The sequence below is a fragment of the Oscarella lobularis genome, chromosome 1, assembly GCF_947507565.1.
Source record: "Oscarella lobularis chromosome 1, ooOscLobu1.1, whole genome shotgun sequence".
In the NCBI taxonomy this organism is placed as follows: domain Eukaryota; kingdom Metazoa; phylum Porifera; class Homoscleromorpha; order Homosclerophorida; family Oscarellidae; genus Oscarella; species Oscarella lobularis.
Window position 1 is genome coordinate 5,401,702 of NC_089175.1, and position 12,079 is coordinate 5,413,780.

Below are 12,079 nucleotides of genomic sequence, written 5' to 3' on the forward strand. Positions count from 1 at the left end.
TCCCTTAACCACTCTCCTAAAGCAAAAAAGAAATTACAAATCTGTTCACCGTGCGTACCCATCAATTCTCGCGCATTTCCAGGACGTTTTTTAGTCTTGTTAGTAAGTACAATATCAAGTTGACAACTAACAGACACAACACATTGTACAAGAGGCTAACGTCTAACAGTCTTGAAACAGTTTGACTGTTCGGAAAACGAAGATAACAACAGCACAACACATAATCGAAACACTACAGGTCAAAAATGGGTTCATGGCAACTACCTTTTTTTCTCTTTGCATGTTACGGTCTATCACCTTTGTACTCAATCGCAATAGTCAACGAGCAATCAGATACGGTGCTTTGATTGCCAGTTACCATGAACTGACGATTATCCCCCAGAAGAATTGTAGCTGGGTGGCCTGTAGCTATGAAGGACGACAATCGGAGTTGGTCGTATCTTTGCTTTGTAGCCTGCACGTGACCCTTCACTACGCTTACGTTCCACCAATTGTCTCCTTTGAAAGCGACTTTGAAAGCGACGTCCAATGTATACTTTTCGTTGGCAATGAAAAACTTGTAGCTTATCAGATAGGCAACCCCATAAAGCCCATAGTTCTTTTCCCCTCCGAAAGCGATTCCCTTGTTCGGCATAATAGTCGTGGTACTTGGATTTCCATCAATGAACGCAGACCTTCCCCCGCCCCAATGACGACCGAAATATTCAAAAGTAAATGGCGTTTTATTCAGCAGAGCAACTGCTATTTTTAATCCGCCACTCAAGTGGTCTAAGATTGCTAGCTGTTTGCATTGTATTTCACTTTCAGGAGAGTCCGCCGGGAAGGGCTCCTGCGTGGGCCCTAAAGACGACTCTGAGTTTCCCATATCAACCTACAAAAGAGAAAAATGCCCCTAGCGGGCTGTCATTCAAAAAGTATTAGCAGAAAGTACGACTGAGATAATTAGCAAAAAATTGATTGCCTTTGAAGTAGAATCTCGTAAAGAAATGCTAGTGCATGTAAGTTTAACGTTGACCACGCCTATATTTAACGCAGATGCTTTTGAAGATGTCAGTTGCACTTTGACGTCTTTAGCCTAGAGTTATGAAAAGACACAAAGATACCTGAGGTTAATTGAAAACCAGCGCATTCTGGCGGCTCTTCGGCGAACCCGAGGAAAGAAAATATCACATTTACGAGCTGGTACTACTAGTAGTGTTCGTGCGCGTTTGAAGTATCTCTACACAGCAGTAGGGAAGATTTTTTTCTGCCACTCAGATACGCAACGTTCAATTAATATACGTACAAGGCAAAAAAAGGATCACAATGTTAGCTTTGATCTAAGCCCTAAGCCAATTGGGTTATCAGTTAATTAATTAACTTTCCACGCACCAAAACAAGAATGGTCGGGGTTCAAAAAATATTGCATGCTTCCAAAGTCCGCCCTCACAGACAATTTACTGCCCTTTTTCACATTCCAAAGCATTCCAAGATAGTGAGATACGTAGGGGATGTTTTCATAATGATGGTAAGAAAAACCAATACGAAGCGAATCGACATAAATGGCAGGACCGCGTCCGCCATTTACTGTCTCTCTCGCAGATACAAAATTGAAGTAAATAAAATGAATTCCAGATTCAGGCACGGTGATGTAACCATTGCTATACGTCATTCCGCCTTGAAGAACGGATGGACGGGAACCTGACGTACTAGTTGACCAGTGAGTAATTACCTGACCTGACAGAGATTTAATTGCCTTACAGCTTTAAAATGATTGTATTTCTTACCCTCGGAATAGGTTTCCTGGCCACTATCACCAACAAGGTATGCAATAGGCTTCAATCCAAGTGAAGACTTGAGATCTGTTACAATCTACATATGGATGAGCTAAAATTAGCTGCATATTCTTGTCAGTTCATACCTGTTCTTTCAACCTTTTCAAAACATCTTCATCAACCTAGATAATGGGACAGCTAGAAGAAATCAAGCATTTAGTCAAGGTCATTTACGTCAGGTCCTGGTATTCCTTGAAGTCCCCGCTCTCCTTTGTGGCCAGTAAATCCCTGCTCTCCCTATTTAATTATTTAAAACAATGTCTTTAATTATATTAATGAAACACGCCTTATCTCCTTTAGGTCCTTTTGGTCCTGCTTGTCCTGTGTGACCCGGTGGACCCTACATTTACATGACAAAAGTAAGTGCAAAGAGCACGTTTGACGTATTACAGGAATTCCGTCAATTCCTCCTCTTCCTCTTGGCCCTGTGGGTCCATTTTCTCCCTAGTTGATGTAGTTATCACGTACACAGGAAGAGTAGAGAACAGTACTTTAATTCCTTGTATTCCTTTTTGTCCTTTTGGGCCCTGTATACCTGTTTCACCCTTAAATTATATTAACTTTAGAATGGGATACCGAGCACGACAAAATTGTACTTGTATTCCAGTATTTCCACGAGGTCCTTGTGGTCCGGTTGCACCTTGTCTACCTTGGGACCCAGGAGGTCCAACAACACCAGCGGGACCCTACTCAAATTTATTCCTTGATTTTGGGATGAAGAAGTGTATGTAACCTGTTTTCCCGGAAGGCCTTGCGATCCTTTAGCACCTTGGTCACCCTGTGTAATTGTACGTAGTTTATAACGATCACTTAAAAAAAAGAGTGCCTGTAATACTTTGTCTCCGTTTCTTCCCGCGTTTCCCTGTGTTCCTCTTTCTCCTTTATGACCCTAGACGCAAGAGTTTCACAATTTAGAGGACATGTACATGTACTGTATGTACCCTGATGCCTGGCGATCCCGAGTGACCCGGAAGTCCCTGGTGGCACGATATATTAACAAGTTGTCATCGCGGATCCGTATGAAGGCGTACTCTGTCGCCTTTTTGGACAGGACAGTTAGAGCTGCTATCCTCGTTTTGACATGAGGGCGGAACGAGGCAAAGCAAGATGAAGACGATTGAGCTCCAGTGAATTCCTTTCATTACGTCTTCAGCGTTTCGACTGACTTCGAGTAGAGATGTGGAGCAGATTTATAGCGGAGTACATGACATCATGGCTTGTCTGTAAACCCTTTTATGGTATTCTGAGTGAAACAATGAAGATCAGCACGGGACCAAATAAGGTAAAGCTCGTACGACGCGTACGTAGACGCTCCCGACGCTGTTTATTTTACCGTGTATGGTCGCATTAGTTCACAAAGAGTCTGAACGGTCTGAACGGTGTACTTTGCCCATCTCCTATCTCTGCTTTGCCAGTGTACATGCCCGAATTCTTAGCGCGCGCTAAAAACTTTTTGTACGTTAGCGAAAATCGACTAGAACTAGAGAATGATGGCCCGGTGTTCACCGTGTTGCCATCATGCAGAGCCTCCCACCGCTTACCGTACGCGAGTGCATACCATAGTGTGACGTCATAATTTTTTATGTTGTCACATATTCACGTGGTCATTACAGCCGTTAGCTACTACAGCTCAGTCCTGCCTACATACTGTAAATACTTACATGATTTCAATGTTTTCCTAATTAGGCGCTTTTCTGACGTACAGTATTTGATAATGTGCTCAGAATGTGCTCTGTATTTGAGGAGGACCTAAGCATGTGTACGGGTCATATTTCCTGTTACCCGTACACGCGTACATACCCACATGCTGTACATGAGTGGATACTTTTGATTGTGACGTCAGAGAGTGACAATCAAAACTGTCGTTTCGGTTTCTCAGCGCATTTATAACACGGAAAATAGCACAGATCAATTAGAAACAAAGGTTTCTAAGCGTTTTTTCCGTTTATGAAAGAAAAAACGCTTTATTAGCGCCGTAAATCGCCGTAAATCGCCTTTTTCGGGTCACCGTTTTGGGCCCTATGTCGCGCATGCGCTGTACGAAAAAATGGGTTTTTAAGTGACATCACAATACGGAGCGGACGCACAGACAGACTGACAGACACTTCTATCAGAGATTAAGTAGGAGAGGGATGTGTAACTCGCGCTATCACGTGACTTTTTCTGGTACACACGTCTGTTGTCGCGGCATCCCGGATGCAATTCGACTCGTGAAGCGCGTGGCTGTACGAGGATTCGTTTAGAGCGACGGTTTCGTGCCTAAAGTAGAGCAATATCTTCGCTAACAAAGTAGGTTTGGTTATCAGCCCAAGCGGTCTTTTCGTAACGCGTAATTAGGCGGCTTCGCCGCACGCGCGTCAATGTGCACCAAATTACTTGCACGGCTCACCTTGGATGTACATCCTAATGCAATCCAAGCGTGTTTTGATGTTAGGCGCATTGTTTAGAGCTGGTTTTAGTAGGATTGCAACAAAGATTTTGTAGCTTTGGATTGTGACGTACCCATTGACACGCCTACTTATGCACCATCTATCTACAATCTTTGTTGCAATCCTACTAAAACCAGCTCTAAACAATGCGCCTAACATTAAAACACGCTTGGATTGCATTAGGATGTACATCCAAGGTGAGCCGTGCAAGTAATTTGGTGCACATTGACGCGCGTGCGGCGAAGCCGCCTAATTACGCGTTACGAAAAGACCGCTTGGGCTGATAACCAAACCTACTTTGTTAGCGAAGATATTGTTCTACTTTAGGCACGAAACCGTCGCTCTAAACGAATCCTCGTACAGCCACGCGCTTCACGAGTCGAATCGCATCCGGGATGCCGCGACAACAGACGTGTGTACCAGAAAAAGTCACGTGATAGCGCGAGTTACACATCCCTCTCCTACTTAATCTCTGCTTCTATACTACTAAGAGCGGCGGCCATCTTGGATGACGTCAGAACCTTTCGTTAAAATCGCAAAGGCTCATTCGCTACGCTTTCTACCGCACTCTCTTGCGGTGCAAACATCTCCGACGATCCGCGCGGAGATGACTGACCATCTCTTTTTTTCTCGGACTACGTCGGGCGCTCCCTTATGGGGTGCACAATCCCTGGTCCGTTTGTCTTCATTATGACGTCATACGGCACCACTCACTCTGAATTGTGTGCCTTTAAAGGAGGGGCCAGTGGACACACGCTACGCCTTATTTTGCACCGCAATAACGTGCAAGTATCGCGTAGTAACGATTGAGCCATTCGCCAAAACCTCACAGGGTAGATGACGTATGCTAAATGTGAGGTTTTTGAAAAGGCAAGCTATGTAGGCTAAATAAGAGAGATCAGGGCCTCATCTTTGACTCTTAGAGTCTGTGATCACAGGGGTATCTGTGATCACAGGGGTATCTGTGATCACAGGGGCATCTGTGATCACAGGGGTACCTGTTTTATCACAGGGTAACTGTGATCACTGTGATCACCGGGTAACTGTAATCACGAGGTAGTTATCACAGGGCATCTGTGATCACAGGGTAACTGTGATCACAAGGAAATTGCGATCACAGAAAAATTGTGATCACAGGGTAGATTGTGATCACAGGAAAATTGTGATCACAGGGAAATTGTGATCACAGGGAAATTATGATCACAGGGAAATTATGATCACAGGGAAATTGTGATGAAAGGGAAATTGTGATCACAGGGAAGTTGTGATCACAGTGTAACTTCGATCACAGGGTAACTATAATACCAGCGTATCTGTGATCACAGGGTAACTGTGATTACAAGGTAACTGGAATAACAAGGTATCTGTGATCACAGGGTAACTGTGATCACAGTGTAACTGTAATCACTGGTTATATGTGATCACAGGGTATCTTTTATCAAAGAGTATCTGTGATCACAGGGCATCTGTGATTACAAGGGTAGGTATTTGTTATAGATAATATGGGACCGCCAATACGCACACTACACTGCGGTGGCTATTTCCCCGTGCGAAGCACGGGCACCTTAACTAGTCCGGCCCTAAGATCACGTTTAAGAGAGCCTCCCTCGCCGTTATACGGGCTCGCAAACTGCGTTTGCCACCCCGTACAACTGCGGTGGTCGGCTCAATAGCATAAAAATTCGTTTGAGCACCAAATTCTCTTATACGGGCAGATCGCATAACCGGGCAGCTCTCGGTCCCGACCCGCCAGGATAAGAGACGTTTGCGTGTGGAGAAGATACGTGACTACTATTCCAAGAGGACTTGGACGTGGGACGTCGTGCGTGATCAAACGATGCCTCGGTGCTCGCCTAAGGCCTATTATGAAAGGCAAAGCCAAACCATGCATAAACTAAGGTATTTTATACGTGATAGGGGTCCCGACGTTAAGTTAATTAACGGATAAATATTCGGACGATTGAACTTTTAAAGTCGGTTTTTACTGCTGAAGTTTTGCGACAAAGAAGACAGCGGTTCTATTTTGATATGAGAGTTCCAAACGAAAAAGATCTATGATACTAAGACACTGAAGAGAGACGGCACTGACATTCTTATCCGCAATTGCCGCACGTCTTGCGGCATTTGTTCACGCTCATGTCCGCGTTTTTCATTGCGCTGCAGTTCGGTTCCCAGCGTTCGCACACGTCCTTGGGATACTCATCAACGCACTCTGAGAGAAGAAAACGAGTGATAGGTAAAATAATCGATTTATCTTACCCTTCCACGGCGTCAAATCCAAGCCGTGTTCAGCGAGAATATCCTCGCAGCGTTTGCGCTCGATTTTGCCCGTTTTCTTTTCCATAAAATCAAACGCCTTCGCCTGAATCTTCATCGTACCCGGATTGTCGGCGACGCCGCACACGATCGCCGCCATCGTCGTCGCATCGATCGCCGTCACTTGTTCGCGCGTGAAGCCGAAGTCGGGATTTTTATAGAAAAATCGATCGCCGTCGCGAGAGTGCAAAAACTGCTTGGCGATGATGTAAGCAAACGTCGGACCGACTTCGCTCGCTTTCATGTGAGTCTCGGACACGCCGCCGACGTATAAGTCCACCCGTTCGATATCGTCATAAATCGCGAGAAGTCGATTGAGAACTGCGGCCCTTATTAGGGGATCCGGCACCGTGACGTTTTTCTCCTCGAAATGTTTGAGAGCGATATCCCGCATGATGACGTAACTTGCGAGTCCGTGATCGCGTCCGCGTTGGATCGTCAAATCGTTAGCGGGCGCGACAAATTCGTCTTTCAAGTTTCTCGGTTGAAAGAGATAATTCGTCAATTCGCCGGTTGTGAAGCGATCGACTTCGTACGCACTTTGCCCGAGAAGACCTCGCATGTAATTATCGAAGGAGCCGTCCTGTCTCAAATAGTAATGATCGACCTGTTTGAAATCGAACCGATAGCGATGCTCATCGATGAGATTATAGTCCGGATCGCGCAGTTGAACGCGAGTGGCCATTTGACTGTGACCCATGCGAAAAGCGGCCGTCGCAAACTCGATAAATATCGACGGACTGACGCAATCGTCGTAGCCCGTGTAAGCCGGAAGACTCGCATCAACGACGTCCTTTCCCAGGAGCGTCGCAATGTACTCGTCGTAGACGACGTGCTGCAATAGCGCGGCGACGATCAACCGCGCTTCGCGATACGCGCGCTCCTCGCTCCAGTGCGCGTTCATATCGCTTTCAAACTCGCGACGACGCGATTGTGCTCGCGCAGCCAGAGCGTGTGAACGGTAGCGAGCGTCGTCGACTGCGTCGCGCGCCCGTCGCCGGCGTGATAGCATAGCGGAATGCGACCCTGACACTTGGCGTTCACCTTCCCGCTGAAACCGGCGTCGAACGGCAATAAATCCTCACCGTGTTTCCCGTGGAAAGTCACCAGTTCGGCGAGGAGATCAGCGCCGTTCGTCTGACGTAGACTCGCCGCCGTATCAATCTTCGATCCGCACACGGCCGAACCGTCAATGAAACCGGTATTATCATTGAACTGTTGTCGAGGCTGCGTCTTGTTCGCTTCCTTCGAGGTCAGCCTTGCAACAGATTGATATACACGAATAATTAATTAATTAATTTTATTTTGTAGCCCTTCTTTGAGTTCTTTCGCACGGACACTGTCTTCTCGAGGCGAAACGATACGCGGAGTCCGCTAAGACTCTGAAAGAGTGCTTAGGGTGCTTTGACGTCGGATCACGGGAGCGCGCTTCTCTCGCTGCAGCAGCTACCTGTGCGATTGCTTTACAGAGGAGTGAAAACGACTATTTTCACTAATAGGCCTGACGATGTTGGGAGAAGCTTTGCGTGGGGAGAAATCGATCGTCGAGTGCATGCACTGCAGGTGAGAATGACGAAGCGATTCAATGTTACGAGGAGTCAATTGCACCTTATCGCCAGCTCTATCCCGAAGGGCATTCCGACATATGATTCATGGTAAAATCGGCGTCATATAACCTTATGTATGTGCATCGTTTATCATTTTTTTTTCTGAAGCTTGTACGGCTCTCAGCTCCGCACGCATCCAGGCAAGAAAAATAAACGAGGCGCTCGATTTGGCAAAAATAGCCTGGGCTTCATCGGAACTTCTATTCGAGGGAGACGAGAATCAAATCGCCAGTATCTGCTAGCAGTCATAGTCACGCCTCAGTTGACTTAACTTTCCTTAGTTCTTGCAGTGTATGTCAAATGTTTGGGTCTCCAAGGAAAGTGTGCAGAAGCGGAGCAGCTGCTTGCAGTAGGTCGAGCAGAATGCAGCCATCTACCTCGTGGCCATCATAGTCACGACCTACGTGAGTTACTTACAAGCTATGCAGAGTATCCTAGTCTGATTTTTTAGTACTGAGAGCCGAGTCTGCACTTAGAGAGAGCACCGCACCTGCGCGGTAAGAAAGACGGAAGTACAGTAGGCAAACACACAGATAAACGTGCATGCAACAACTATATAGCTATGTTCAGACGACATTAGATCGAATCTTATACCCACCACGGCGGTTCCACGCTCTCTTGTCCACTCCTTACGAATCGTTGTAAAAGTTCACACAAAAGAAGCAAATCATAAAGGAATTAATAGTTCACACGAAAAAGACACAGCACCGAAGGAGATTACAACAAAAGTTCATTTCAAAAGAAGATACGAAAATACCGAAAGTTTAGGGATGATAGGTGTCCGAGAGAACGACTTTGTGACGACGATCATCACCTTCTCCTTCAAATTCTCCCTTCACCAATCTCTTCATCGCTGAATAGCCGTTCTCCATGATTTCCTCCATTTGCCTTATTAGAACTACTAAGCATTCTGCACTCGTAGGCCTCTCTCTCATTTTTTCTTCATCGGAAATCATTCTGAAGCAAATCCTATGAAGATGACGATTACTTATTTGACTCAGCTGCCTATTCCTCTCTTCCGGAATAGCGTCCACCCCCGTGAATATTTCAATTAGAGACACGCCCAGACTGTAGACGTCGCTAGGTAACGAACTGCGTGCGGACGTAGGCGGCATTCGCTCGGGAGCAAGATATTGGGGACTGAGTGGCCCGGCGGATTTGGAGCTCTCCACCAAATGCGCGGCTCCCAGATCAGCAACTTTCACTTTCATATCCCTTGTCACCAAGACATTGGTGGGACGAATGTCTGCGTGAACGTAGGGACGAGGATGGAGCTCGTGAAGATAAGCAATAGCTGAGGTCATTTGTACGACAATACAGAGCTGCTCATAGTGTGAGAGATAGCATGGGGATGAGTGAGCTGCATCAATGACTTCGCTCACTGATCCCTCGAGCAATTCGGAGACGATTTGGAATGCAATTCCATCTTCCATCACGGCACCGCATACACGGATAATGTTGGGATGATGGAGTCGACTTGCTGTTAAAACTTCTCTTCGGAATGTCGGGATCGTTCTTCGTGTCGTTATGAGAGCGTGAAATCTCTTTACAGCAACTGGCATGCCGTGCCAATGACCAATAATCACGTCTAAAGAAATACTAATAATATATCGAATTGACTAAGGACATTTCTTTTTTTACCCGCATATGCTCCTGAACCAAGTTTTTCATTCGTAAGGCGAACTTGGGATGCACTAATGCTGAGCACGTTCATAAATTGATCAATGTTCTTTTGGGCTTCAGTGAGGCTCCTCCTATGAGAGAATTTTTTTCAAAGAAATATCACAAATCGAGGTTTACGTTTGAGCTTCAAATGCGTGAGCCACATCTTCCTTTTCTCTCTCCAAATCACGACATCGGGTTCTAAAGAAAAATTTTATCTAAAAAAGTAATCAATAGTTGTTGTCCTACCTTAAAACGTCATTGTCTCTCTGAAGAGAATTGCAGCGTGTCAGTAACCCAGATCTAAAACAGATATTTTCTTAATTTATCTGTTTTTAATTTCCTGCCTTTGCTCTATGAGACGCATTTTCTCTTCTTCTAAAGATTGGTTTCTTGCCTGCAACTGCGTTCTACAAGAGAAATGGTCACGTAACAATAGTATTATTGACTGAATTTTGCCTTTGTTCTACAAGACGAGTTCTTTCTTCTTCCGAAGACTGATATTGTGCTTCTATAATTGTTCTGCAACAAGAATTCTCACGCGAATTTAATCAAATTGATTCATTTAACTTGCTTTTGCATTCTCTCTTCCTCAAATTGTCTTCTTTGTTCTTCTATGACTTGATGAGAGTGGGTTCTACATATTTAAAGATGTCACGTGACGGAATTGTTATTTCCTCTTTCATAAACCTTCCATCTCGAAGTTTCGCCATATCCATTCTAAAGATAATCTCATAATTATGTTTAGAAACAAAAATAAAGAAGCCCTCGCCTCATTTCTTCCAATTCTCTTTCATATTCTCGAGTGATACGTGATTCATTGTTAGGTGATAGTATCTGAGTTTCAATCTGCATGTATGACTCGTTTGACGGACCTAGAAAAAGAAATTAAATATTATATTACCATCATTCTTCATTACCGAGAGTAAATTCGTTCAGAATTTCTTTCAATTCTCTTTCTTGGTCTAGTCCTCCTGTGACAATGATCCGAAGAGATCCACCTTGATTCTCTACGCAATGGAGAGTGTGACAATCAATAGATGCTACTTCCCGGTTTAGGTGAAACTAATAAAATTTATCACAATTTGATATCATTGGCTCTGATTTAATACCGCGTAAGATTTTCTTTTGTCAAAGTCAAGAATGTAGGCTTGGTTTAAAAAAATGCTGAAGTTGTACCCGCCAATGAGAAGAAAGCAATTTCTTTCTTTGAATCTTTGTTTTGATAATCGAAACATTCTGTGATTTTGTCGAGCAGATGGCTTTGGAAGGAAATCGATGCAAATCCATTTCTATTACAATTCATTATTTAGTAATAGCCAATCACAATTAGGATTTACCTTTTCTCTCAAATCAATCACAAATGCATCGTCTAATGAGTTAAACCAATCATCCCCTCCATGGAGCAATCCTCGATGTTGATCAATCGTTTCCGTGGCAGCATTCTGACGTGGTTGTGGTCTTTTTCCACTTAACTCGACATCCAACCAATATCCTAGTCATCATTATTTCAATTATTTCAAATTCGTGTAATTTACCTTTTTCTCTTCCCTTCTCAAATACAAATTCATAAATCTCATTATTCACTGCCCCATTGCATTGTGCTCCTGATTGGAGACAATCTCGAGCCACGTTGGTGAATCCCCCAAACATGATCATTCTTCCACCAATGGCCCACAAACAGCAGGATCGGCGTTGCCGAGGTTTCTTTCCACGGATGGGCGTGGCTGCTTGGATCCATTTCATTTTCTTCGAATCCAAACCAAACACCTCTCCCAGATAACCCCCGACTTCCGTCAATCCCCCGTAGGAATACATGATCCCATTGATGACGACGCATTGTGCTCCCTCGCAAGGTGGAGGAATACTCTTTCCTTGGGCGTGACGACGGATCCATTTCTTCTCTTTTTGGACGTTGCATGTCCAGATTTCGTTCCGCGGGAAATAATAATAAGGAGGTTTTCCCTTTCTTCCACCGAAGAGATGCAATTCATCGCCGATTATTGCACTTTCGTGATGAGATCGAGGCTCGGGTGATGCTGATTCGGCCATTTCGTCGTTGAGCAACTTCGAATGAGCCTAGATGAAAGAAAATTTTTGCGGTCGCGGAACGTCCGAAAAGGAAAATGTAGTCGTCGTTTCTAAAACAGAAAATTATTCATTACTGTTTTCTTATCCGAAATGAGGAACGGCGAGAAACGGGCTGATCGGTCTCAAAAGATTTTGAAGGCCCGTATAAGGATAGACGGCG

General features: G+C 44.7%; 3 protein-coding genes across 5 annotated transcripts; all 3 read right to left on the reverse strand.

The window, feature by feature from the left end:
- Positions 1-1,254: 1,254 nt before the first annotated feature.
- Positions 1,255-3,251, reverse strand: LOC136199913 (uncharacterized). 2 transcript variants are annotated; one of them, XM_065990220.1, is made up of 13 exons: positions 3,148-3,251; positions 2,846-3,057; positions 2,756-2,791; positions 2,650-2,703; positions 2,548-2,592; positions 2,411-2,500; positions 2,306-2,359; positions 2,205-2,258; positions 2,101-2,154; positions 1,989-2,051; positions 1,901-1,936; positions 1,767-1,851; positions 1,255-1,716 (listed from the first exon to the last, which is right to left on the reverse strand). In XM_065990220.1, exons 2-13 carry the CDS (start codon positions 2,954-2,956, stop codon positions 1,352-1,354), a joined length of 1,047 nt encoding a protein of 348 aa, XP_065846292.1. In that variant the 5' UTR covers positions 2,957-3,057; positions 3,148-3,251; the 3' UTR covers positions 1,255-1,351. The 2 variants fall into 2 exon arrangements, with proteins under 2 accessions (XP_065846292.1, XP_065846293.1); XM_065990221.1 differs by lacking the exon at positions 3,148-3,251 and having other exon boundaries at positions 2,846-3,089.
- Positions 3,252-6,240: 2,989 nt separating this feature from the next.
- On the reverse strand, positions 6,241-8,113 carry LOC136193904 (thyroid peroxidase-like). Its single transcript, XM_065982950.1, is given in 4 exon segments — positions 6,241-6,455; positions 6,503-7,463; positions 7,466-7,817; positions 8,010-8,113. Coding segments are annotated over 4 exon segments (1,536 nt in total). The 3' UTR covers positions 6,241-6,336.
- Positions 8,114-8,825: 712 nt separating this feature from the next.
- LOC136199723 (uncharacterized) lies at positions 8,826-12,071 on the reverse strand. 2 transcript variants are annotated; one of them, XM_065990014.1, is made up of 14 exons: positions 11,994-12,071; positions 11,367-11,907; positions 11,169-11,323; positions 10,941-11,120; positions 10,749-10,893; positions 10,601-10,703; positions 10,519-10,548; positions 10,403-10,465; positions 10,288-10,350; positions 10,176-10,238; positions 10,078-10,131; positions 9,967-10,029; positions 9,808-9,920; positions 8,826-9,754 (listed from the first exon to the last, which is right to left on the reverse strand). In XM_065990014.1, the coding sequence occupies exons 2-14, from the start codon at positions 11,878-11,880 to the stop codon at positions 8,931-8,933; spliced, it is 2,370 nt and encodes a 789-aa protein (XP_065846086.1). In that variant the 5' UTR covers positions 11,881-11,907; positions 11,994-12,071; the 3' UTR covers positions 8,826-8,930. The 2 variants fall into 2 exon arrangements, with proteins under 2 accessions (XP_065846086.1, XP_065846087.1); XM_065990015.1 differs by lacking the exon at positions 11,994-12,071 and having other exon boundaries at positions 11,367-11,968.
- Positions 12,072-12,079: the final 8 nt, after the last annotated feature.